Source organism: Lampris incognitus, chromosome 4 (genome assembly GCF_029633865.1).
Source record: "Lampris incognitus isolate fLamInc1 chromosome 4, fLamInc1.hap2, whole genome shotgun sequence".
In the NCBI taxonomy this organism is placed as follows: domain Eukaryota; kingdom Metazoa; phylum Chordata; class Actinopteri; order Lampriformes; family Lampridae; genus Lampris; species Lampris incognitus.
In genome coordinates, this window is record NC_079214.1 from 17,569,013 (window position 1) to 17,591,857 (window position 22,845).

Below are 22,845 nucleotides of genomic sequence, written 5' to 3' on the forward strand. Positions count from 1 at the left end.
ACATCCTTCGAGGCAGTTGGAGGTGGAAATTGCCCACAGGTGCACACATATAAAATGGTAATGGGACAGACGGACACAAAGCGCTGTTTGGGTGCTGCGCTTATGAAAGGGCAATCTGCTGATTGAGCTGTCACATTCACAGATGTGGTCATAAAACTAAGCAGGGGCAATTACTGTAGATTGAGAATGGTAGGTTGCGGTGGGGGGGGGGGCAGGCAATATGTCCTCCCCTAAACTCCCCTGATGGGAGACAATGAGACGAAGCAAATGGGGTCCGGCTGGATTTGACAAGTGAACAAAGGGCTAAACTATTCATAGCCGCAAAGTTCGGACAAACACTGCGACATCCAGCTGCATGTTCATGGAGCTGGAGAGCAGACATTATATGTTTCTACTCCTTTTTCTCCTGTAACTCATTCTGCTTCAAGCCTCACGGTGTAAGACTGACTTTCAACTGTAATTACAATTTTATGAAACCTCATTTAGCATGGTGCATATCCAAATCATGGGATAAAGATGGGGGGGGGGGCAGGGGGGCTAAGAATTCTTCAGTTCCTTTGCAAATGAAACAAGTTTGTTAGAATGAAAGTCAGAATGGGTTGGCTATGCCTCATTGCGGTAATGAAATACTGTATTGCCATCTAGTGTACAACAATGTAAATTGCATTGACGATGGGCAGCTATTGCCAGTGCGCAGAAGGAAGTGTGCACAACATGCACTTCTTACGTTTTATTATTCTTGCCCAAAAACGACATGATTAATTATGCCCAAAACAGAATAAAGAAGAAAAAAAAGAAAGAAAAAACAAAAACAGACATGGCACGAGCTGAAAATTGCCATTAAATAATGAAAAGGGACATTTTACACTCCTAACCATATGGTGTGATAACTACAAGGCAGCCTAGTTACAAGTGTTCTTCACATGAAGGCAATGTTGTAGAAATCTCTGTATGTTAATAAATGCAGCAGCATATTAAGAGAGGATATCCCCTTCTGAGTCGACACCACCTCTAAAAAATATGGGCTAGATAAGGTTAGCAGTTACCTTTATTCAGTTCAGTCAGGTCACCGATCAGAGTTTTGAAGGACCACTGCAGAACTCCTTTGAACATGTAAACTTAAATATATCTGAAAATAAGTGGGCGAGTAACAAGAAGTCTTCCCTAGTCAAAAGCCATAATGTCCATGTAATAACTGGGCAGCAAGATGACCAAAGTTCCACTGAGTATCAGGTTGGGGGCTCTCCATTTTTTCTTCACTCTATAAGCCACTTTTTCCCAAGGTTGTATGCTCAGAGTCCTGGGCCTCCAGCAAATATGAGCTCCAAGGCAGCCTGGATGTCACCATCTGTGGCCTGAAGCGCCCGCAGCATCAGCTCCTCATCCTGGATTCCCATGTCTCTGAGCTGCTGCATCTGGGACTGCCAGCGGCCCTGACAAAATAAAAACAGAGGAAGTCAAAGACGACTAGTTCATCCAAAAACCACCAAGATTCAACAGACTCATTTAGAAAAGCCATCTGCAACATGCTACCCTCACCTGTGGCTCTGCCACAAACAAAACATTCATTACAAAGTTTTTTTTACATATACATATACACAGATAAGCCAAAACATTAAAACCACTGACAGGTAAGTGAATAACATTGATTATCTCGTTACAATGGCAGCTGTCAAGGGACGGGATACATTAGGCAGCAAGCGAAGTCAGTTCTTGAAGATTATGTGTTGGAAGCAGGACAAATGAGCAAGCGTAAGAATCTGAGCACCTTTGACAAGGGCCAAATTGTGATGGCTAGACGACTGGGTCAGAGCATCTCCAAAATGGCAGGTCTTGTGGGGTGTTCCTGGTTTGCAGTGGTCAGTACCTACCAAGTGGTCCAAGGAAGGACAACCGGTGAACCTGTGACAGGGTGTTGGGCGCCCAAGGTTCATTGATGCGCATGGGGAGCGAAGGCTAGCCTGTCTGGTCCAATCCCAAAGAAGAGCTACTGTAGCTCAAATTGCTGAAAAAGTTAATGTTCGCTATGATAGACAGGTGTCAGAACACACAGTGTATCACAGCTTGCTGTGTATGGGGCTGCGTAGCTGCAGACCAGTCAGAGTACCCATGCCGACCCCTATTCACTGCCAAAAGCACCTACAATGGGTATGTGAGCATCAGAACTGGACCATGGAGCAATGGGAGAAGGTGGCCTGGTCTGAGAAACCACATTTTCTTTCACATCATGTAGATGGCCAGGTGTGTGTGCATCATTTACATGGGGAACAGATGGCACCAGGATGCACTATGGGAAGAAGGCAAGCCGGCAGAGGCAGTGTGATGCTCTGGGTAATGTTCTGCTGGGACACCTTGGGTCCTGGCATTCATGTGGATGTTACTTTGACATGTACCACCTACCTAAACATTGTTGCAGACCAAGTACATCCCTTCATGGCAATGGTATTCCCTGAGGGCAGTGGCCTCTTTCAGCAGGATAATGCGCCCTGTCATACTGCAAAACTTGTTGAGGAATGGTTTGAGGAACATGACAAAGAGTTCAAGGTGTTGCCTTGGGCCTCAAAATTCCTCAGATCTCAGTTCGATCAAGCATCTGTGGGATGTGCTGGAAAAACAAGTCTGATCCATAGAGGCCCTACCTCGCAACTTACAAGACTTAAAGGATCTGCTGCTATCGTCTTTGAGCCAGATACCAGTGGACACCTTCAGAGGTGTTGTGGAGTCCATGCCTTGATAGGTCAGAACTGTTTTGACGGCACAAGCGGGACCTACCCAATATTAGGCAGGTGGTTTTAATGTTTTGGCTGACCAGTGTACGTATACACACACACACACCCACACACAAATATAAATATATATATAAATATATATATCCATCTATATATAATGTCCTGCTGTTTTGCCATGTCCTGTTGGAAGTGAAAATAAACACGAGGACAGTGGCATTACAGCTTCAGTTATTTCATAATTTGAAAAACACATCCCTTGAATCAACTAAAGACTTCCTCTTTCTATCAAGGTTATGTAGTTTTTTTTGGGGTTTTTTTTTTACATGTCAGGTAATAACCATACCTGCAGAGCAGACATGTTGGTAGCCTGCAAAGCTTGCTGTAGTGCCTGGCTGAAGAGATCATTACTGACTGGGGTCCCTGCGGACATGGGAGCAACTCCAGCAGAGGGATCTGCCTAAATAAAGGACAAAGAATACAAAGTGACTGGTGAGCAGGATGCTAGTGAAAACAAAAAATTATGTATGTGAACATCTGCACTGGTATGTGTAGCCAGTGAAATGGAGATATTGCTTTTATGTCCAAAAGTTTTCTTTAAAACCTGCTAGAGCCCTTTTTTGTACAATTACTCATATTACTTCAACATTACAGTGTAATACATAAGATAATAACACAAAACAATACTCCATGATTAGTGCATGATGCCAAACCAACAAATTAAATAGTATAAATGAATCCCGTATAAATCAAAAATACCTGGATGGGACTAAAGAATCTAAAACATGCATGCACTGGTGTGAGCTAGTATGTGTGCCTGTCTTTTTTAAGAAGTGAAGGGACCTCACTTGACTTGCTGTTGTCGGAGTGACGGCATTGCTGTCAGGGGTGCTGGCCAGGGCGAGGGCAGTCGCCAGCTCACTCTGTGTTATTGGCCGTGGGCCTGTTGCTCCACTGTGGCTCAGAGACACAGGACGCACTCCTGCTGGAGCCGCCGCCCTATTGGATGGACCTGCTTGGTTCCCCTGTCACACACAGACACAATAATATATTCACAAATGTCAGCTGCGGTTGGAAAGGATGCATTGTAAGTGATGTCTGCGTGTTTCGTTTCAGGGCAATTTACTCACAGACTGGAAATCTTCATCATCATCAGACATGCCCTCGAACATGAACCCTCCTGCAAGAGGGAGGTACGTTTTATTTGAGATGTTATTTTGATTGTAGAGCTAGAGGAATAAAACTTAAAACAACAGTAAAGGCAGAAATACACGGGGAGCATCTGACGCACAAGTTTTGAAGTACACTGGTTGTTTTAAATTGTGCACAAAACCGTTAATTGGCACATCAAACTGCCTTGACACTCCTACTCTTTTTTTTTTTAGTTTCTGCTGCCAAAAATTACCTGCTGGGAGGCCTGCTGTGTGCAATAGAAGCATCAAAAATTGTGTCAAATGACGTACATCAATTATTCCCTTCAGTCCATCTAGGCTGTAAGAATACTGTGGTGTAGGTAAATAATAAGAAAATAAATAAATAAACAAACATCTGCTCTTGTAGTAGTGTCTGGCCACTAGCACTACGTTATCTGCAGTCTTTATTTTTTGTAAACATATGCTCTGTCGTTGGATAGGCACACATAATCACAAGTACGTATTGCAAACAGCTGCCCACTGTGTGAAATTTAGGTGAGTGGTTACTCAGGGGTGGGTATTGCCACCCAGCCATTCAAATGGCTGGGTGGCAATAACACTTGGGGTGTAACCAGCAAACTTAAATTCTGCTCAGTTGCCATCATAACTTCCTGGTATCCCACTGCCTTTTCCTTACTGAGCGATCTTCATCGCTTACCTGGCATATCGCTATAGGAACTGGTGGAGACATTGCGGGAAGAGCTGGCGTTGGACTGAGCAGGCATACTACCAGCTACAGAATGAAGGACCAGGATGATGGCATTGACTAGTGCTGGGTGGGAACTGATCAACCTTTTGGTGGACAAAGGAGAACAATTTCAGAGGTAATGCACGATGGCAGCCAAGTACTGCAGTAATAACAGATATATTTTCCTCTGGATACCTGCTGTGTTCAGTCACTAGCCTCACTAGTCTAACTTTAACCATAAAATTATCAAGTCATTAATTATTAAAATGTCTGTTAACACAGAAGAAATAATAGAAATTGAGGTATTGTAACATGCCAAAATTTACAAAATAGCTGTATAGATTTGGTTTGCTGATTTGAAAATATTTAAATTGGATGAGAATCCTCAAGCAAAGGTCAATAATTCTCAAGCCAACAACTAGGAAAACTCCACTCACACGTCCAGCATGTTGGGGTCTGTGAACTGCACGAAGAGATTTTTGTCTTGGAGCACTCCTGCAGAAATCAGTCATGCTGATAAGACTAGATGGCTATAATTCCATGGTAAGATGAGGTGGGATATTGAGATTTATCAAGATATGCATGGTGGATCAGGTCTTACCTAGAGCCACCGGGTCTGACCTAAGCCCTGGGGTAGCCACAATGATTTGATCCAGTGATTCCTTATTGGTAAGCATTTTATACACCTGGGTGAGGTAAGCCAGACATAAAGTAACATGAGTGATAGCAGTAGTTCTAGTAGTGGTAGCTGTAGTCAAAGTGGTAGCACTTTATTGATCACACAACAGGAAGTGGCACAATCAGAACATTGGCCATGCAGACAATTTCCAATAAATTAGACATATAAACCCATCCATAAATCAGCACTTTTACAAAAGGAATAGTCTATACAAAAAATAAAATACAAAAATTCTAGATTTTTAAAGTCAGGATATTCATTCCCATTGGCTCTGGGGGAAGGGGTGACGTGTGGCGTAATGTGCTACCTGGACACAAGTCGGGGCTTGGGTGAGGGTGTCTGATATTAAGACCCGAAACACCTGATGACTCTGGGTTCATTACTGACGATGTGTCCAGGTTGCACCACATGGTGTATCAAAGAACTAATAATGATATACAGTGGTAAAGGAATGTGGTTTGTGGTTATTGACACTTAGAACTACATAGATCACATATGAGAGAACTGCTAATTAGCTAGGTAAATGCATTATTTCCCTGAGTGTGCTTTGAAACAATTTAGAGACAACACAAATTTATGGAGTTTACCACTATGAAAGTGAGAGGATGCCTGAGGAGTGGAGAAGAAGTGTATTTTTAAGAGTGAGGGCGATGTGTAGCACTGTAGTAACTACAGAGTTATTAAGTTGACCAGCCACAGCATGAAGTTATGGGAAAGCATAGTGGAAGCTAGGTTAAGAGGAGAGGTGATGGTTAGCGAGCAGCAGTATGGTTTCATGCCAGGAAAGAGCACCACAGATGCGAATTTTGCTTTGAGTGTTGATGGAGAAGTATAGAGAAGGCCAGAAGGAGTTACATTGTGTCTTTGTGGATTTAGAGAAAGGATATGACTGGGTGCTGAGACAGGAGGTGTGGTATTGTATGAGGAAGTCGAGAGTGGAAGAGAAATATGTAGGAATGGTGCAGGATATGTATGAGGGAAGTGTTACAGTGGTGAGGTGTGCGGTAGGAGTGACGGCTGGGTTCAAGGTGGAGGTGGGATTGGATCAACGATTGGCTCTGAGCCATTTCTTGTTTGCAATGGTGATGGACAGGTTGACAGACGAGATCAGGCAGGAGTCTCTGTGGACTATGATGTTCGTGGATGACATTGTGATCTGTAGTGAGCAGGTTGAGGAGAGCCTGGAGAGGTGGAGGTATGTACTGGAGAGAAGAAGAATGAAAGTCAGTAGGAGGAAGACGAAATACATATGTGTGAACAAGAGGGAGGAGAGTGGGATGATGAGGATGCAAGGAGTAGAGCTGGCGAAGGTGGATGAGTTTAAATACTTTGGGTCAACTGTTCAAAGTAACGATGAGTGTGGAAAAGAAGTGAAGAAGAGAGTGCAGGCAGGGTGGAGATAGTGGAAAAGAGTGTCAGGAGTGATTTGTGACAGAAGGGTACCAACAAGAGTGAAAGGGAAGGTTTACAAGATGGTAGTGAGACCAGCTATGTTGTATGGTTCAGAAATGATGGCATTGACAAAAAGACAGGAGGCAGGGCTGGAGGTATGGCAGGATTGAAGATGCTAAGATTTTTGTTGGGAGTGATGAAGATGGACAGGATTAAAATGACTATATTAGAAGGACAGCTCAGGTTGGACGGTTTGAAGACAAAGCAAGAGAGGTGGGATTGAGATGGTTTGGACATTTGCAGAAGAGAGATGCTGGGTATATTGGGAGACTGATGCTAAAGATGGAGCAAGAGGAAAAGAGGAGGTTTTATGGATGCGATGAGGGAGGACATGTAGGTGGTTGGTGTGACTGAGAAAGATGCAGAGGACAGGAAGAGATGCAAATGGATGATCTGCTGTGGTGAGCCCTATCAAGAGGAACAACAACAACAACAACCACAACAACGACAACACCACGACAATGACCACTATGAACAGGGCTGGGTTAGGCAATATTCATGTCCTCTACTCACTGAGTCTCTGTAGGAGGAGTTAAGTGAGTGGAGAGCAGCATGAAACACTCTAAATTCCCTGGCTGCATTAGCTCTGTTCACAGGCTCTGAAAAAGAAAAGGATGACAAAATTAAGCATACAGTATGTAAACATTTGGTTTTAGGGAGAAATTACAAGTCAAACACTTTTAATGGCTAAATTCAAATACATACCCGCACTGATCTCAGGCTCTGGCCAGGTCTTTTTGAGGATGTGCACGGTGGATCCCGGCTGAATTCCATAAGCATTCAATGTTAGGTCATCCTTCAACTTTCGGCCACAATGAACTAGCTCTGATACAGAGAACATTAGAGACAGATTAACTAGTTGTCTTCTTCTTCTTCTTTCAACTTATTCCCTGTTTTTCAGGGGTCGCCACAGCGGATTGTACAGTTTTCATCGGTACCCTGTGAGGGCACAGTACTGATGGTGACCGTTGTTGACCCGGGCCTCAGCCAATCCTGTACGGATCCTCGACTGATCTGGTATGGTCTTGTCAATCCGCATAATGAGTTAGCAAAATGTTATACCGGTTGCCCTTCCTGACACAACCACTAACCCTATGGATGGGGGCACAGGTAAAGCGCTGAATGCCACCCCAGGATTCATGGACTTGGGCCAATGTGTGTCACTATAGACAGATTATACAGTGTATAACTGAGAATTGTGGAATTGCAGTGACACTGTGATGATTATGAAGAGGATAACTAATGTTTCCCAACCCAGTCCTCAAGTGGCCCCTGTCCTGCAGATTTTCCATCCAACTTTTGAAAACATTTCAAGCAAATGATTAAATGTTGTAAAATAAATCACACAAAAAGGTGCATTTCCATCAGACCTGCTTAAACAAATAAAAGCCTATGTGTCCGAGAGCATGTCCATTCTTCGACACCCATGAGAAAAGACCAGTTAAGATTCAGATCATGTGATCAAATTCTATTCCTTTTTTTTTTTTGGCAAATTCGTTTTCATTGGAGTTTAGCGTGTTTCTTTATTTTAAGTTTCAAAATTCTGATTCTGAGATAACAACTTTATCCACCACTGGGCCACCATATCGCAGCAAGAAGGTCCTGGGTTCGAACCCTAGGCTGTCCCAGGTCCTTTCTGTGTGGAGTTTGCATTTTCTCCCCGTGTCTGTGTGGGTTTTCTCCGGGTGCTCCGGTTTCCTCCCACCATCAGAAGACATGAATGTTAGGATTAATATGCCTGTCTGTACCCCTGACCAAGGCAATAGGAGAAAGAACCGGAGTTAGTCCCCAGGCACTACAGCTGCCCACTGCTCCTATACAATAGAATGAGTTAAGTGCAGAAAGCAAATGTCATTGTAACTGTACAATAACCAAATAAGTTTGCTTTCTTCTCTTTTCTTCTTCTTTAAAGCAAGTGTACAAACCTTTAAGCCAATTTTGGGGATGTTATTCAATATTTTCCATTTCTGTCAAGCCTTTTTTTCTCATACGAAACAACAAAAACTGCATAAAACACTTGGATGGAAGTATGGTTATTGCAATTCTGCATAAGTAGGCCTTTTTGTGCTTACTCACCCAAATGGCACCTCATCATGTCGAATGTGGTAAACCCAACATAATGAAGTGCTGTAATAAAAAAACTTTTGAGTAAGTACAAGCAGGTCTTCCTATGCAGGGTTACAGTGAAAATCTGCAGGGCAGGGGACACTTGAGGACTGGGCTGGGAAGCACTGTCGAGACAATTATGTAGCGTAGATAAAAGCTGGGCGGAACATAATAGCATGGATTAGAATAACACTGGAACAGAATGGAAAAATAACACATCTCCATTAGCAGCTCATAGACGAGCTTGTCTCGCAGTTGACGACAGATAGATAGCATTGCACACTAGCCGGCAGACAGGCGTATAGCTTACCTATTAGATCTGGGTCTGGGACGGAGTCTGACAGCTGCGCGGCAACGAGCTGTTTCAAAGTGGCGACTCTGTACTCCCCGGGTGAGACATCGCCGGGCATCATCTCCGGGAAATGGAAGACGGATTTCGGGTGATCCACCAGCTTCAGCGACAGCTGCCAATCTGAAGCCATCTTGACCTGTTCTGTGAAAATGCGACATGTCGTAACTGCCGAAGGGGTCAAGAAAGCTAACCAGCGGTAACGCAACAGCAAACCGACGCAATAAGTCACACTGCTAAATTAACGACAATTCCAGGAGCTTACAGTCCTATTCATCCAAGCTGACTAGGTCTACTGTGTAATATTAAGCCATTTTGACTAAAAATCGAAGACTTGCCTAAAAACGTTAATACACGATGACTGCACACTCACCGCTACTTTGTCGATACTCAAACCCAGGACTCACTTCCTGTTTTGTCACGTGACCAGCAACGGACGTACGTTTACGACGTAGACGTCAACGCAGGGCTAAATTTCCATAAATTATACTTTATTCCTTTAAGAAATAAAATATAATCAGAGATGAATGCAATGAACTATAAGTTATAACTCTTCTATGATTTTGTGTTGAAAATGCTGAGGGATATCGCTTTAAGCGAGAGCCTCAAAACGTAAAACGACAGGCGAGCCACCCACCCCACAAATGTGCCGTGTGGGCACCATCCAGGCTAAACGTGGCATTGTTGCGGGCTTTAGATTTATGCATGCCAACAAATAGGCTCCATCACAAACAGGCTGCTTTACCATTTTCGTTTGAAGGCTAAAATGACCTTTTGGTATTTAAAAGTGCACTGCTCAACCAAAAAAAAAAAAGAAAAAAAGGGACAAGGAGAGAAAAACCAATGTGGTTCAAAGCTCCCAAATTGATTTTCCTGCTGCATGTAATAGGTCAGGATATTCCAGCGAAGCTGCATCATGTCTAGGGTTGAGAAGCAATCTGGCGATTCCAGACTAAGGCTGAGCGATATAAACAAAAATCATATAGCCCGATATTCTGACGACATTGTAGAGATGACTATTGGTGCTCTCACAACACATTTACATAATGACATGTTTTTTTGATAAACACTCGTGATTAATGTGGATATGACGTCCAAACAGGTAGACAGATAATATCACAGCTAGAACGAGCTGACAAGTTCAGAAAATCACATCTTGTTACTGTTAAAACCAGGAAAAGACAACACTTGTGCCACATCACGTATTACGATATCCCAAAATCCCAGGTGATATCTCGTCTTATATTACAATATCGATATATTGCCCAGCCCTATTCCAGAAAGTTTAAGTTGTTTTGTTTTTGGTTTTTTTCCTAAGATTTTTGAGACCGTCGCTTCCATTATCTAATATATCGATTAACGCAATGGCAATATGAGCAAAATACAATGGTCAAACATCCTACTTAAATTCTAAAGGCTGATTTTAAATCCTGAAATCCACACTTATAACGTTCTTATAAGGAGTGTTGTTAGTGAAAAATGATAAGTTACAACGGAGAAATGACGAAACAACTCGGGACTGTTCTGATGCATTTATAGACAGCCTACAAACACGTTATCAATAAAAACGTGCCTGTGCTCATTAGAAGTTTACAGAGGGGCCCAGATCTGTGACTTTTAAGCTGAACGACTGGGTGCCTTGTTAGCACGTGTCCTAGAATGATAGGCTACACCCTTTCAAATTAATGGTGTAGCAAAACAGAAATGTGAACCCGGTCCGTACACAAGTGTTTTCTCCTATTTTAAACAGCCTAGCCGACCTGTGGAAGTGAGAAGGGGGTGGGGGGGTGGAGGTGGTTAATTCCAGTGGGGGTCGGGACTCCGGAGACACTTTTCCTCCACGTGATGACATCACTGCTGGACAAAGCGGCACAAGGAGTGGTTTCTGCTAGGCGACTCGTCCCAAATCAATGGACCGTATGTCTAAAGTTTAAGTAGCTTACGAAATTCATCCAGTATCGAGGTGGGTTTTCAGTTTTCGCGTCTTTTAAAGTTCAGATATCGGTTCGTGAGAGGAATGAGAGCCGCTTACGAAAGGGAGATCGTCTTCTGCACTGAAAGAGTCACTGCCCCTTGATGCTTTAGGGGATTTTTAACTTTTGTCCTCCTAACATGGTAAGCCAAAGTAACTGCGTTTGAATACCAAGCTACAATGTGGGATATGATGGTAGAATAAAACGCTGTTCGTGCGTTAAGGGTCGAGTTGGGGTTTTTTTTATAGAGACAAACGACAGCTGAAGAATCTAAAAAAAAAACAACAAAAAAAAGCAACCCTGGAATTCAGGGCAACAGATTCGTCTCACTGTTTAATTTATACACGAGTTGGTGGCTTCACAGTCGCCTTCCAAACGACTCTTTTTTTTTAAAATTCATTTTCACATTTTCATATCGCTAACGTTTCTGAATGTAAATAATTGCGCCCCCCTTTGGCATAAAGGCAGGACAACATTTTGGCGTTTTAGCTGAAACTTTGGCAGCCTGCTCCTCAGCATGACAACGAAACTACAAAAAAGAAAATCGACGTACAAATTGCAATTATTGCACGTGGTTTGAAAAAATGTGATTTTCATGTTATGTCTGCTGATGGGGTTTTTTTAGAACTGCTAAAATGAAATAAAATAAAGTCTATAAATCTTTTTCCTTCATATCTCCACCCTCGATGCTCTATTCCAATGCCTTCGTTTGTATTAACGTGGAGGAAAGTTGCTGATTTTGAATTGGCAAGGTAGAGACTAGCCTACACTCTGTGGTTTGTGGTGAAGTAGGCCGGCCCTGGTCTGATATTGCTTCCATTATATGACATATGTGCTTCCATTATAAGCACATTACATGGCCCTTACTGACAGCCACAGCTTCTTGTGAGATGCACCATTAGCTGACTAAGCAGCATTTTTTTTTTTGTGAAATAATGATAACTGATGTGAAGGTAAAGAAAATATATGGATTTCGTAGCAAAATATGAGAGTCATTTGTCATGGAATTATTATGCAGGCAGAGTCAAGAAAAGCACAATATGTGGGTAAAATGCATCATAGATGGATAAATCTATATGATTTTGAAACATTGGCCAGGTCTATCTATGTATGTATGTATGTATGTATGTATGTATGTATGTATGTATGTATGTATGTATGTATGTATGTATGTACACTACCGTTCAAAAGTTTGGGATCACCCAAACAATTTTGTGTTTTCCATGAAAAGTCACACTTATTCACCACCATATGTTGTGAAATGAATAGAAAATAGAGTCAAGACATTGACAAGGTTAGAAATAATGATTTGTATTTGAAATAAGATTTTTTTTACATCAAACTTTGCTTTCGTCAAAGAATCCTCCATTTGCAGCAATTACAGCATTGCAGACCTTTGGCATTCTAGCTGTTAATTTGTTGAGGTAATCTGGAGAAATTGCACCCCACGCTTCCAGAAGCAGCTCCCACAAGTTGGATTGGTTGGATGGGCACTTCTTTGAGCAGATTGAGTTTCTGGAGCATCACATTTGTGGGGTCAATTAAACGCTCAAAATGGCCAGAAAAAGAGAACTTTCATCTGAAACTCGACAGTCTATTCTTGTTCTTAGAAATGAAGGCTATTCCATGCGAGAAATTGCTAAGAAATTGAAGATTTCCTACACCGGTGTGTACTACTCCCTTCAGAGGACAGCACAAACAGGCTCTAACAGGTACTATTTAATGAAGATGCCAGTTGGGGACCTGTGAGGCGTCTGTTTCTCAAACTAGAGACTCTAATGTACTTATCTTCTTGCTCAGTTGTGCAACGCGGCCTCCCACTTCTTTTTCTACTCTGGTTAGAGCCTGTTTGTGCTGTCCTCTGAAGGGAGTAGTACACACCGGTGTAGGAAATCTTCAATTTCTTAGCAATTTCTCGCATGGAATAGCCTTCATTTCTAAGAACAAGAATAGACTGTCGAGTTTCAGATGAAAGTTCTCTTTTTCTGGCCATTTTGAGCGTTTAATTGACCCCACAAATGTGATGCTCCAGAAACTCAATCTGCTCAAAGAAGTGCCCATCCAACCAATCCAACTTGTGGGAGCTGCTTCTGGAAGCGTGGGGTGCAATTTCTCCAGATTACCTCAACAAATTAACAGCTAGAATGCCAAAGGTCTGCAATGCTGTAATTGCTGCAAATGGAGGATTCTTTGACGAAAGCAAAGTTTGATGTAAAAAAAATCTTATTTCAAATACAAATCATTATTTCTAACCTTGTCAATGTCTTGACTCTATTTTCTATTCATTTCACAACATATGGTGGTGAATAAGTGTGACTTTTCATGGAACACACAAAATTGTTTGGGTGATCCCAAACTTTTGAACGGTAGTGTATCTATCTATCTATCTATCTATCTATCTATCTATCTATCTATCTATCTATCTATCTATCTATCTATCTATCTATCTATCTATCTATCTATCTATCTATCTATCTATCTATCTATCTATCTATCTATCTATCTATCTATCTATCTATCTATCTATCTATCTATCTATCTATCTATCTATCTATCTATCTATCTATCTATCTATCTATCTATCTATCTATCTATCTATCTATCTATCTATCTATCTATCTATCTATCTATCTGTCTGTCTGTCTGTCTGTCTGTCTGTCTGTCTGTCTGATTAATTAACACACAGCTTCAATCATAAATGTTGTTTTGAATCTGACTTGCTAGCCTAACATGTCAATAGTCAACATGACTAATATTATGGACACCAAAGTCCCACCACAATGAAGTTGGCATGTTTCCTGACATTGAATCGTTTAAGTCATGCATAATCGAGCTGGGTTAATCTCAGTCACTACCCCCATCATGATTGTTCAAGCTTACTTTCATCCCATGATAATTCTTGTGTATTCTTGTGCATGTGTGTATCTTCAAGGCATGAGCAGTCATCTCAGTGGTTCGAGGAGGTTGACATTGACATTTACCATATGCCATTGGGAGGTTACGGCCCAGACAGTCACTCTGATTCATTAGCCTAATGGTGATTAACAATGACTTTGAGTGGATTGAAGGCAAATTTATGTCAGAAAAAGGATGCCAGACTCTCACGGAGCTGCCATTGTTGAGGGGAAACGTTCATGAGGGGGGCTGAGATTTCTAAAATCTAAAGCTGCGAGTTTGAATGTTCTGTAAAATCCAAAGAGCTTTGATTTAATACTGCAATAATGAAGTTAGTTTAGATTTCACCCCGGAAAAAAAGTAAGCCATAATTGCAATGTCAAATAGTCAAAATCAGCTCTGCAGTATGATGGTCAATCGGTTTTCCAGACATATACTTTATACTTGGAAGGGCCTCAGTTTCCATAGCATCATTTAAATTCTATATCGTTAATGTAGTATAAATGTAAATAAAATCAATCAGTAGTTTGCAACAATGCATCAATTTTGATAGAGGGATCCATGTTTAATCACACCCCTCTTTATGGTATTTTTCTTTTTATCTGTTTTTTTTTCAATCCTCCCTCTTACAGTTATAATCTGTGGTGTTATTTTACTTTATTCTGATTGCAGCTGTGGTCATTTTGTTTCAACCTTTGACATGAGTGGATAATTTTTTTCTTCTTTTGGATGGTTAACAAAAAGAGAGAAAGGGGATTTACTTGCTGGCATGGAGTAGGGAAATTACTTTGAGTCATTCAGTAAAAAAAAAAAAAAAGAAAAGCTTTGAAGGCTTCCTGGTGTCTGGACAACAGACATGGTGCAGTGGTTTAGTATGGGTGCTTTTGCACACTGTAATTCACGCGGTGCCTAGCAAAACAGCTCCTATCAGGACGTCTATTCAAAGAGATCTTGCCTCTTTCAAGTGAGCTTTTAAGGTATGTCTCTTTTCCTCCAAATGTGTCTCCTCAACTCACCAATTCTTTAGATTTTTATTTTGTTTCATTTTTTTGATACAGTGTGTGATGTATAGCCAATAATCTCTGCCTCCGAGGGTAAATATCTCGGCAGATACAGAGAGCATCCCAAGCATTGTAAATTGGCGTTCTGGCAAACTGGTGCCTGCCGACATACATATACTATCTAGAGAGCAAATGGCAAGCAGTTCTGTTATATAAGGTTGGTGATGAATTTGCACTACTACCCACATCCTCCCAGCTGTGAGCTCGTAAAAAAATTGCTTTGTGGAAAGATTTTTGGTTGAGTCAAGGGGAAGAGCTAACACCTAATACAACAATGAACTGATTCATTTTTTTTCATATCAAGATCCCAAATAACTGAAAAACTAAACTGTTTGCTTGCCCTCCCCAGTTATCCTATTTTGAAAAATAATAATAATTTGGGGCTTTACATAGATTTGTTTTGTTAGCAGATAATGAATAATGTTGTTTATACTTGCAATCTCTGAGCACCATCATCAGTGGTGTAACAGAATCACCGAGGCAAATTTGCAATTTGTGATAACGGGCTATACAAATAAAACTGGCTTGACTTGGCTTGACTTGAATATAAAGGGTCTTTCAACATCATATGTCAACTGACACGTAAGACCGAGTGCACACTGTTCAGTGCCCTGCTTGTGTCTAAGTAGCATGTGTGGTCCTTAAATCACTCCTCATGTTCCATAGCCACCTTAAAGACTTCCTGGCAACCTTTTGTAGTGGTTTTCATGGCCCCCCTTAGCAGTATGACCAGGAGAAAATGATTGCTTGTATTTTCCTGAATATGCTGTTTAGCCTTTATGGAGGGATTAATACCTGCTTTCTACCCCTGATCCCTTTATGTTTTCTCTGTGCGTTGTGTTGCGAGCCAGCTGATCCCTCGCCGTTATAGTGACCCCAGGTGGCATTACCCATAATAGCCGTTATCCACCTCTCACGGACAGACAGTCACAGGGTGCAGACTCCTGCCTCCAGGGTATGCCTTGGAAGGGAAGAATAGCCAGAACAGGCAGACGGGGCACATGGATGACTCACCACAAGGAACAGAGAGGAAACAGACCTTATTTTTGCTTCCTTTTTTTTCTCCTAAAGACATAACTGTTATTCTTTCACTGCTGAAGAAGTCAATCATGACGTCATGGCTGATAAATCATCTCTCACCTCCTGAATTGCGTAAAAGGAAGTCCTTTTTTTTAAACACATCTGTTTGCTTACTTAGGGAGAAGGCATTTTCCTCACCTTTTAAAACAACGCAAACACAAGGCAAAGTACCGTGAAACAATGAAAACACAGCCAAATGCTGTTCAAAACAACATAACAGCAAAATTCTAATCTAATCAACCTTACACTACACATCAGATTGATGCCACTCAAAGCATCTCATCGCAAAATGAGACAATGTAAAATGTAATAACATCATCAAGCACCGTGATGCAAGAAAACACTTTGCAATAATCACAATATTTCAACTGACTGCAACAAATTACAATAAAAAAACACCACACAAAGAGAAGAAAAGATTACTTAAGATAAAACAATGCAAGATAGTACAAACCATTGTAATGCAAGACATCACAGCACATCTCAGAGCAAGACAAGTGTTGCAAGGATGTGTTGAAAATACCATACCCCATTCTCTGGCCAGAAACGGGCCAGTGGTTGGGAGCAATCCAAAGATATGCTGGACATCAGTAGTGAAGGAAGCTTAAAGAGGAAGCGTTTTGGACTGGTTGGCACACAGTACTCCTGATTCAGCAGAGACGTCTCAGAAGGAGAAATGGCTGCAGCTGCTGCAGCCCAGAACCTGAATATCCCGCCTATTACCAGTGGGATCATCTTAGACCAGCCACCTGGATAGCTGAAAAATGTTATGGTTGACGCTACCAAATAATTTCTGCAGAGGCTATGGGAAACCGTCCCAGAGAAGCTAATCTGCATGCTCGTCATCCTCATCATGACCTTGGCCCACATCATAAACAAATATTCACCTTGGATGACAACTGGCACACTGGACAACTGTCTTATTTTTACAGATGAATACTGGTTTAAGTTATAATTGGCAGATTTCAGACAGCCACAAAAGATAGCAGCTTCCCAGATGTCAGTATTGTGATGAGAAATTGTGCTGGTGTGGTTACGGTACGGGCAGGAATAAGATTCATCCAATGCTCTCATGTCAAATATTCATAATGAAGTGTCCCCTTTCCACAGAGTTCTTAAAACCCAAAAAGTTTTTAAACTGACCTGACATGTCTCACAGTTTATTTCCGTGGGCTGTCATTCAAATGAGTGCTTAAGACTGTCAAATAAATCCAACCACTGTATATACTGTACTGTACATTGTATGTATACTGGTACGCTCTGTCATGTCCATCTAACTCAGGCATGTATGTAAGTAACCTGCAAACATCTATTTCAGCATCTCTGATATATTCTCTGCACCATTGTACCTTATCACCTCTTATTTCACCTGTATAAGTCAATCCTTGTGTATATATCTGAAGATTGTTGTGTTGTAGTGTTGTTATTCTATGTTAAATACACTGAGAGAGCCACAAAACCAGAGTCAAATTTCATGTTTGTGCAAACCTACATGGCCAATAAACATGATTCTGATTCTGATTCTGATCTCATTCAGCATGTCTGGGATGCTCTGTATCATGCGCTAAAGCTTTCACCTCCCAATGATATCCAGCAACTTTGCACAGCCGTTGGGACAGCATATCACAGAGCACCATATTAGTCGGACAGCTTTCCACAGGACACCATAAAACACTTATCACATCTATTCAGCAGACATTTGTTGTGCTGCATCAGGCAAAGTCGTCACATCAGATGACGACTGGTTTTCCGATACACAACCCTTATGCTTTTGAAGTATCTGGGATCAACGGCTATATTTCTGTATCCCTATTCATGTAAAATCAACAAGTGCCAAATAAATACACTTAAATTGACTGTTTCGCCTTGTATGAAGTGTAACGCAGTACAATATTTCAAGTTTGAGCATGCTCCATTTTCATTTTGTTCAGTGTGATACCCCCCCCCCTTTTCTCCCCAATTGTATCTGGCCAATTACCCCACTCTTCCGAGCCGTCCTGGTCGCTGCTCCATCCCCTCTGCCAATCCAGGGAGGGCTGCAGACTACGACTTGGCTCCTCCGATACATGTGGAGTCACCAGCCGCTTCTTTTCACCTGACAGTGAGGAGTTTCACCAGGAGGACGTAGTGTGTGGAAGGATCATGCTATTCCCCCCCACCCTGAACAGGTGCCCCGACCGACCAGAGGAGGCGCTAGTGCAGCAACCAGGACACATACCCACATCCGGCTTCCCCACCTGCAGACACGGCCAATTGTGTCTGTAGGGACACCCAACCAAGCCTGAGGTAACACAGGGATTCGAACTGGCGATTCCCGTGTTGGTAGGCAACGGAATAGACCGCTCCACTACCCAGACGCCCCCTCAGTGGGATATTTTACCACTGCAAAGCGCCCTCAAGCTACAAGGAGAACAACTTGACTGGAGTCCCCCTTAGCACTGCTGTTTTTAAAAGAGTAATACTTTATAAGACGAGCGCTCATCTTCACACCTGAATCAATTTACAAATAATTGTTAAGGTTACACATTTGTTTCCAACCTTCTTGGAGCACGGAAAGAAGAGAGAGGTTATAAACACATCAACACCAGTCAGGTAGTGTATGATGAAATGTCAGTCATAAAAAGAAGTCCTTAATTCACTGTCTAATGTTGGTAGTCTCAAATATTGTGTCATCAAGGGCCAAGAAAAGGGCAGTTGTTATTCCGACCCATTAGGAGCATACTTCCGACTTGGTAGGAGAAAGAAACTAATGAAACTGAGTGGTGTTGCTTGTGGTCGGAGGGAAAACCTGAACACACATGGCTGTCAGTGATATGGCTGGAGACCATGACCCTGTACTTCCCGGTATGTGATGGACTGGTGTATGTGGTGAATCCCTCCGATCTGGCATGTAAAAACAGTTTAAAACAAAGAGTGGGAATTAACTGTATACCCATGTGTGCATCACCTCACTCTCAGTCTCTCTCTCTGTCAGTCTGTATTCCAAGGACCACTGTATTCCAGGACCACTGTATTCCAAACATTGTCTAATTTGTTACAGTTATTTTTCCATAAGATTTTGGTTTATTTAACTAATTTGTAGGTCTTCCGCTGTTCTGTGTTCTCATGCTACTGTGGATTTGATCACAATTTTTAGCCTGTGAGGAGTCTCATCAGATGTCTGTTTTTGCCTGTGTAGTGCTGTGTCTGACGAGGTAAACCTGCGGTTTCAGTCCCCCCCCGGAAGACCATGCTGTCCCTCCTGCTGCCTGTGTTGCTGGCCGTCCAAGCTCTCGGTAGGTGTTTCCCCATTATGTGCCCTGCCATTATCCCCAGATCACAGACACCGCGGCGGGAAATGCCACCGCTGGTTAAACAATGCTCCCTGAAGGATCTGTTAGTCTCCCCCCTTCAAAGGCTTCACTGGGCAGAAAAACAGTTCAAATGAGGCTGCTCGCAAAACTAATATACTGACAGTCAGAAAGCTGTAAGGCGGCCTTGTTTAAACTCCTATTTATCCAGGAGAGATGACCCCCTACGCATTCTCATTTACGGAAACAGCCTGCCTGGCGGGAGTGAAAACACATTTTTCATTGTAGTTTTAGTAAGTTTTATTTTTACAAGGTCATGCCTCCATGACACAAGAGTAGGGTATTTTTTTTAAATTATTATTCTCATTATTTAGCCTGTAAAACAGGAAAGTGTTCCCATTTTGCAGACTGGAGTGGATTAGAGCCTGCGGCTAGGGTGAGGCCTTGCTAGAACTGCAGATTTGCTGTGACTCAGATTGTGGTGGAGGAGTCTTCCTTTGGTATTTATATAATACTGGGAAGGAGTGTGGTGGTTGATGTTGTAACTGAGGATAAATAACTCACATGCTAGAAGTGATACTCGAAGCGTAACCCGTGTCATCATAAAAAGAAACAAATGGCTGGTACTCACTCAATCGTGTTTCTTGACACAGTAAATAAAAGAAGGGGAGTTCAGTACATCAAAAAAGGATCAACACTGTATATATTTTCACACCACCGTTTCCCCAGTCTCTGTGTGCCTGATGCATTACTTCAGCTCTAATTCCATAGTGGGTGATACCCTTTTTTATGAGTGTGATATAAATGCAGAGCCATAACCGTTACTGAAAGGATGGAGGGAAAGAACGTCCCCTCTGGATATGGTGTCTCACTTTTGTTCCCAAAGACTATAGATTTGACCTCTGTTAAAGTTTTTCATTTGTTGACAGGATGCCTTAGTACTTAAATGAGGTCTTTTCCCCAGCCGGAGGGGCCTGTTTTATCCCTCACGTGGAAATGCCCATCAAAACGTCCTTAATCAAAACACCTTACTTTTACCCTCACAGGTGGCGCTTATCTCGATAGCTGACCCTGCGTTCAAACAAGAGGTCAGAAAGAGAATTACTCTTAGATTTAGTTAATCCAAATAATTTTATGTAAATTCTAATGTGTTAAACAGGAAACTCTCAATGGAATTGGCTAATTTTGATGAAATTTTAGAAATTACTATGCCATACTTACCAAGTGTGGTATGGTGAAAAGTAATGTAAATTAATTGGATGGAAATTAAGTAGTCGGCATTTCCATCCCTGCCGCTCATTCTTTCAAACACCTTGCCTTCAAACTCTCTGGTCCCACTCCATTGGTCACTGCCATTATCTACCCCCCCCCCCCCAAGGCAAACCCCTCATTTCTCCCTGACTTCTCTGATTTTATGACCCAGCTATGTGCTATCTCACCTTCCGTTCTCCTCCTGGGTGATTTTAATATCCACGTTGATCACACCGACAGTAAATCTGCCATAGAATTCCTGGAACTGCTACAATGCTTTAACTTCACACAACATATCAACTTCCCCATTCACAGCTGTGGTCCCATCCTGGATTTGGTCTGCTCCACTGGTCTCACTATACATCAACTCTCCAGCCTCAACCTCAATATCTCTGATCACCTGGCAGTCACCATGGACATTGACATCCCTATCCCCATCCCAAAAGTCAAACACATAATATCCTTCAGAAATCTCAAATCGATCTCCCCCTCAGCTCTCTCTGCCTCTCTTGCCAGTAAAATATCTTCCTCCCCTCCCCGGCTGTCTGATAATCCCTCTGATCTTGTCAATTACCATAATGACTCACTCTCCTGTCTTGATCAGCTGGCCCCCATTTAAACCAAAATAGTCTCATTCATTCACTGTGACATCTTAAGTCAGCTTTTGTGAGGTACATGTATGTGCCCACCAAAACTTTCTGCAACTTCAATAACAATAAGCCCTGGTTCACGGCAAAAATCAGGCAGCTTCGTCAGGCTAAGGAGGAGGCATACAGGAGTGGAGGTAGGATCCTGTACAATCAAGCCAGAAACACACTGACAAAGGAGCTCAGAGTAGCCAAAAGGGGCTACACTAAAAATCTGAAAAGCAGGTTTTCAGCTAACGATCCCGCGTCTGTGTGGAGAGGCCTGCAGGACATCGCCAACTACAGGGGACCATTCCTCCACACTGCAGAGAACCATCAACTGGCTGACAACCTGAGCGTGTTTTACTGCAGGTTTGATAAGCCCATTCTCACACCCCTCACCCTCCAGCCACATCACACAACCAACTGCACCCCTGCCAGCCCCTCCCCCCTCCCCACTGACCCCCCACCTGCTCTCAGGATCTGTGAGGAGGATGTGTGTAAGCTCTTCCAGAGACAGAAGATCAGGGAGGCACCAGGCACAAATGGTGTGTCCCCCTCCTGCCTGAACGTCTGTGCTGACTGTCTGGTCCCCATCTTCACACTGATCTTCAACAGATCACTGGAGCTGTGTGAAGTTCCCTCCTGCTCCAAAAGCTTCATTATCATTCCGGACCCCAAGAAACCATGCATCTCAGGGTTAAATAACTACAGGCCCATCGCCCTGATATCTGTGGTCATGAAATCCTTTAAGAGACTGGTGTTGGCCCACCTGAAGGACACCACAGGCCCCCTACTTGACCCCCATGCATCATCCACAGGCCAGTGGATGATGCAGTCAACATGGGACTGCACTACATCTTCAATACCTCGATTCCCAAGAGATATATGCGAAGATCCTGTTTGTGGACTTCAGCTCAGTGTTCATCCCCATCGTCCTAGACATCCTCCACTCCAAACTCACCCAGTTCACTGTACCAGCCCCCACCTGTTAGTGCATCAAAAACTTCCTGACAGAGAGTAGACAGCAGGTGAGGCCGAGGAAAATCACATCCAGCACCTGAACAATCAGCACTGGTAGCCCCCCCCCCCCAGGGAAGTGTGCTTTCCCCTCTACTCTTCTCCCTCTACACAAATGATTGCATCTCAGGAGACCCATCTGTTAAACTCCTGAAGTTTGCAGATGACACAACAATCATCAGCCTCATCCAGGACGGTGACAAGTCTGCATACAGAGGGGGAGGTTGAACAGCTGGCCCTCTGGTACAGTCATAACAACCTGGAGCTGAACGCGCTCAAAACTGTGAAGATGACAGTGGACTTCAGGAGTAGCCCCCCCAAGACTGCCCCCCCCCACCATATTCAACAGCACTGTGTCTGCTGTGGAAACCTTCAAGTTTCTGGGATCCACAATCTCCCAGGACCTAAGGTGGGCATCCATCACAGACACGATCATCAAAAAGGCCCAGCAGAGAA

At 42.7% G+C, this 22,845-nt stretch overlaps 2 protein-coding genes across 4 annotated transcripts in view; one reads left to right on the forward strand and one right to left on the reverse strand.

Moving 5' to 3' along the window:
* Positions 1–624: 624 nt before the first annotated feature.
* LOC130111415 (ubiquitin-like protein 7) lies at positions 625–9,607 on the reverse strand. 2 transcript variants are annotated; one of them, XM_056278597.1, is made up of 11 exons: positions 9,567–9,607; positions 9,155–9,332; positions 7,444–7,563; positions 7,252–7,337; positions 5,209–5,293; positions 5,045–5,102; positions 4,578–4,711; positions 3,857–3,906; positions 3,575–3,751; positions 3,073–3,186; positions 625–1,433 (listed from the first exon to the last, which is right to left on the reverse strand). In XM_056278597.1, exons 2-11 carry the CDS (start codon positions 9,324–9,326, stop codon positions 1,293–1,295), a joined length of 1,137 nt encoding a protein of 378 aa, XP_056134572.1. In that variant the 5' UTR covers positions 9,327–9,332; positions 9,567–9,607; the 3' UTR covers positions 625–1,292. The 2 variants fall into 2 exon arrangements, with proteins under 2 accessions (XP_056134572.1, XP_056134573.1); XM_056278598.1 differs by having other exon boundaries at positions 9,155–9,337; positions 9,567–9,600.
* A 1,405-nt stretch (positions 9,608–11,012) lies between these two features.
* cd276 (CD276 molecule) overlaps positions 11,013–22,845 on the forward strand; it is a 130,355-nt gene continuing 118,522 nt past the window's right edge. For both annotated transcript variants that reach the window (XM_056278618.1, XM_056278617.1), the window contains exons 1-2: positions 11,013–11,308; positions 19,381–19,477. In XM_056278618.1, coding sequence (XP_056134593.1) covers positions 19,432–19,477 — 46 coding nt within the window. In that variant the 5' untranslated portion in view covers positions 11,013–11,308; positions 19,381–19,431. The remainder of the gene's footprint in view (positions 11,309–19,380; positions 19,478–22,845) is intronic.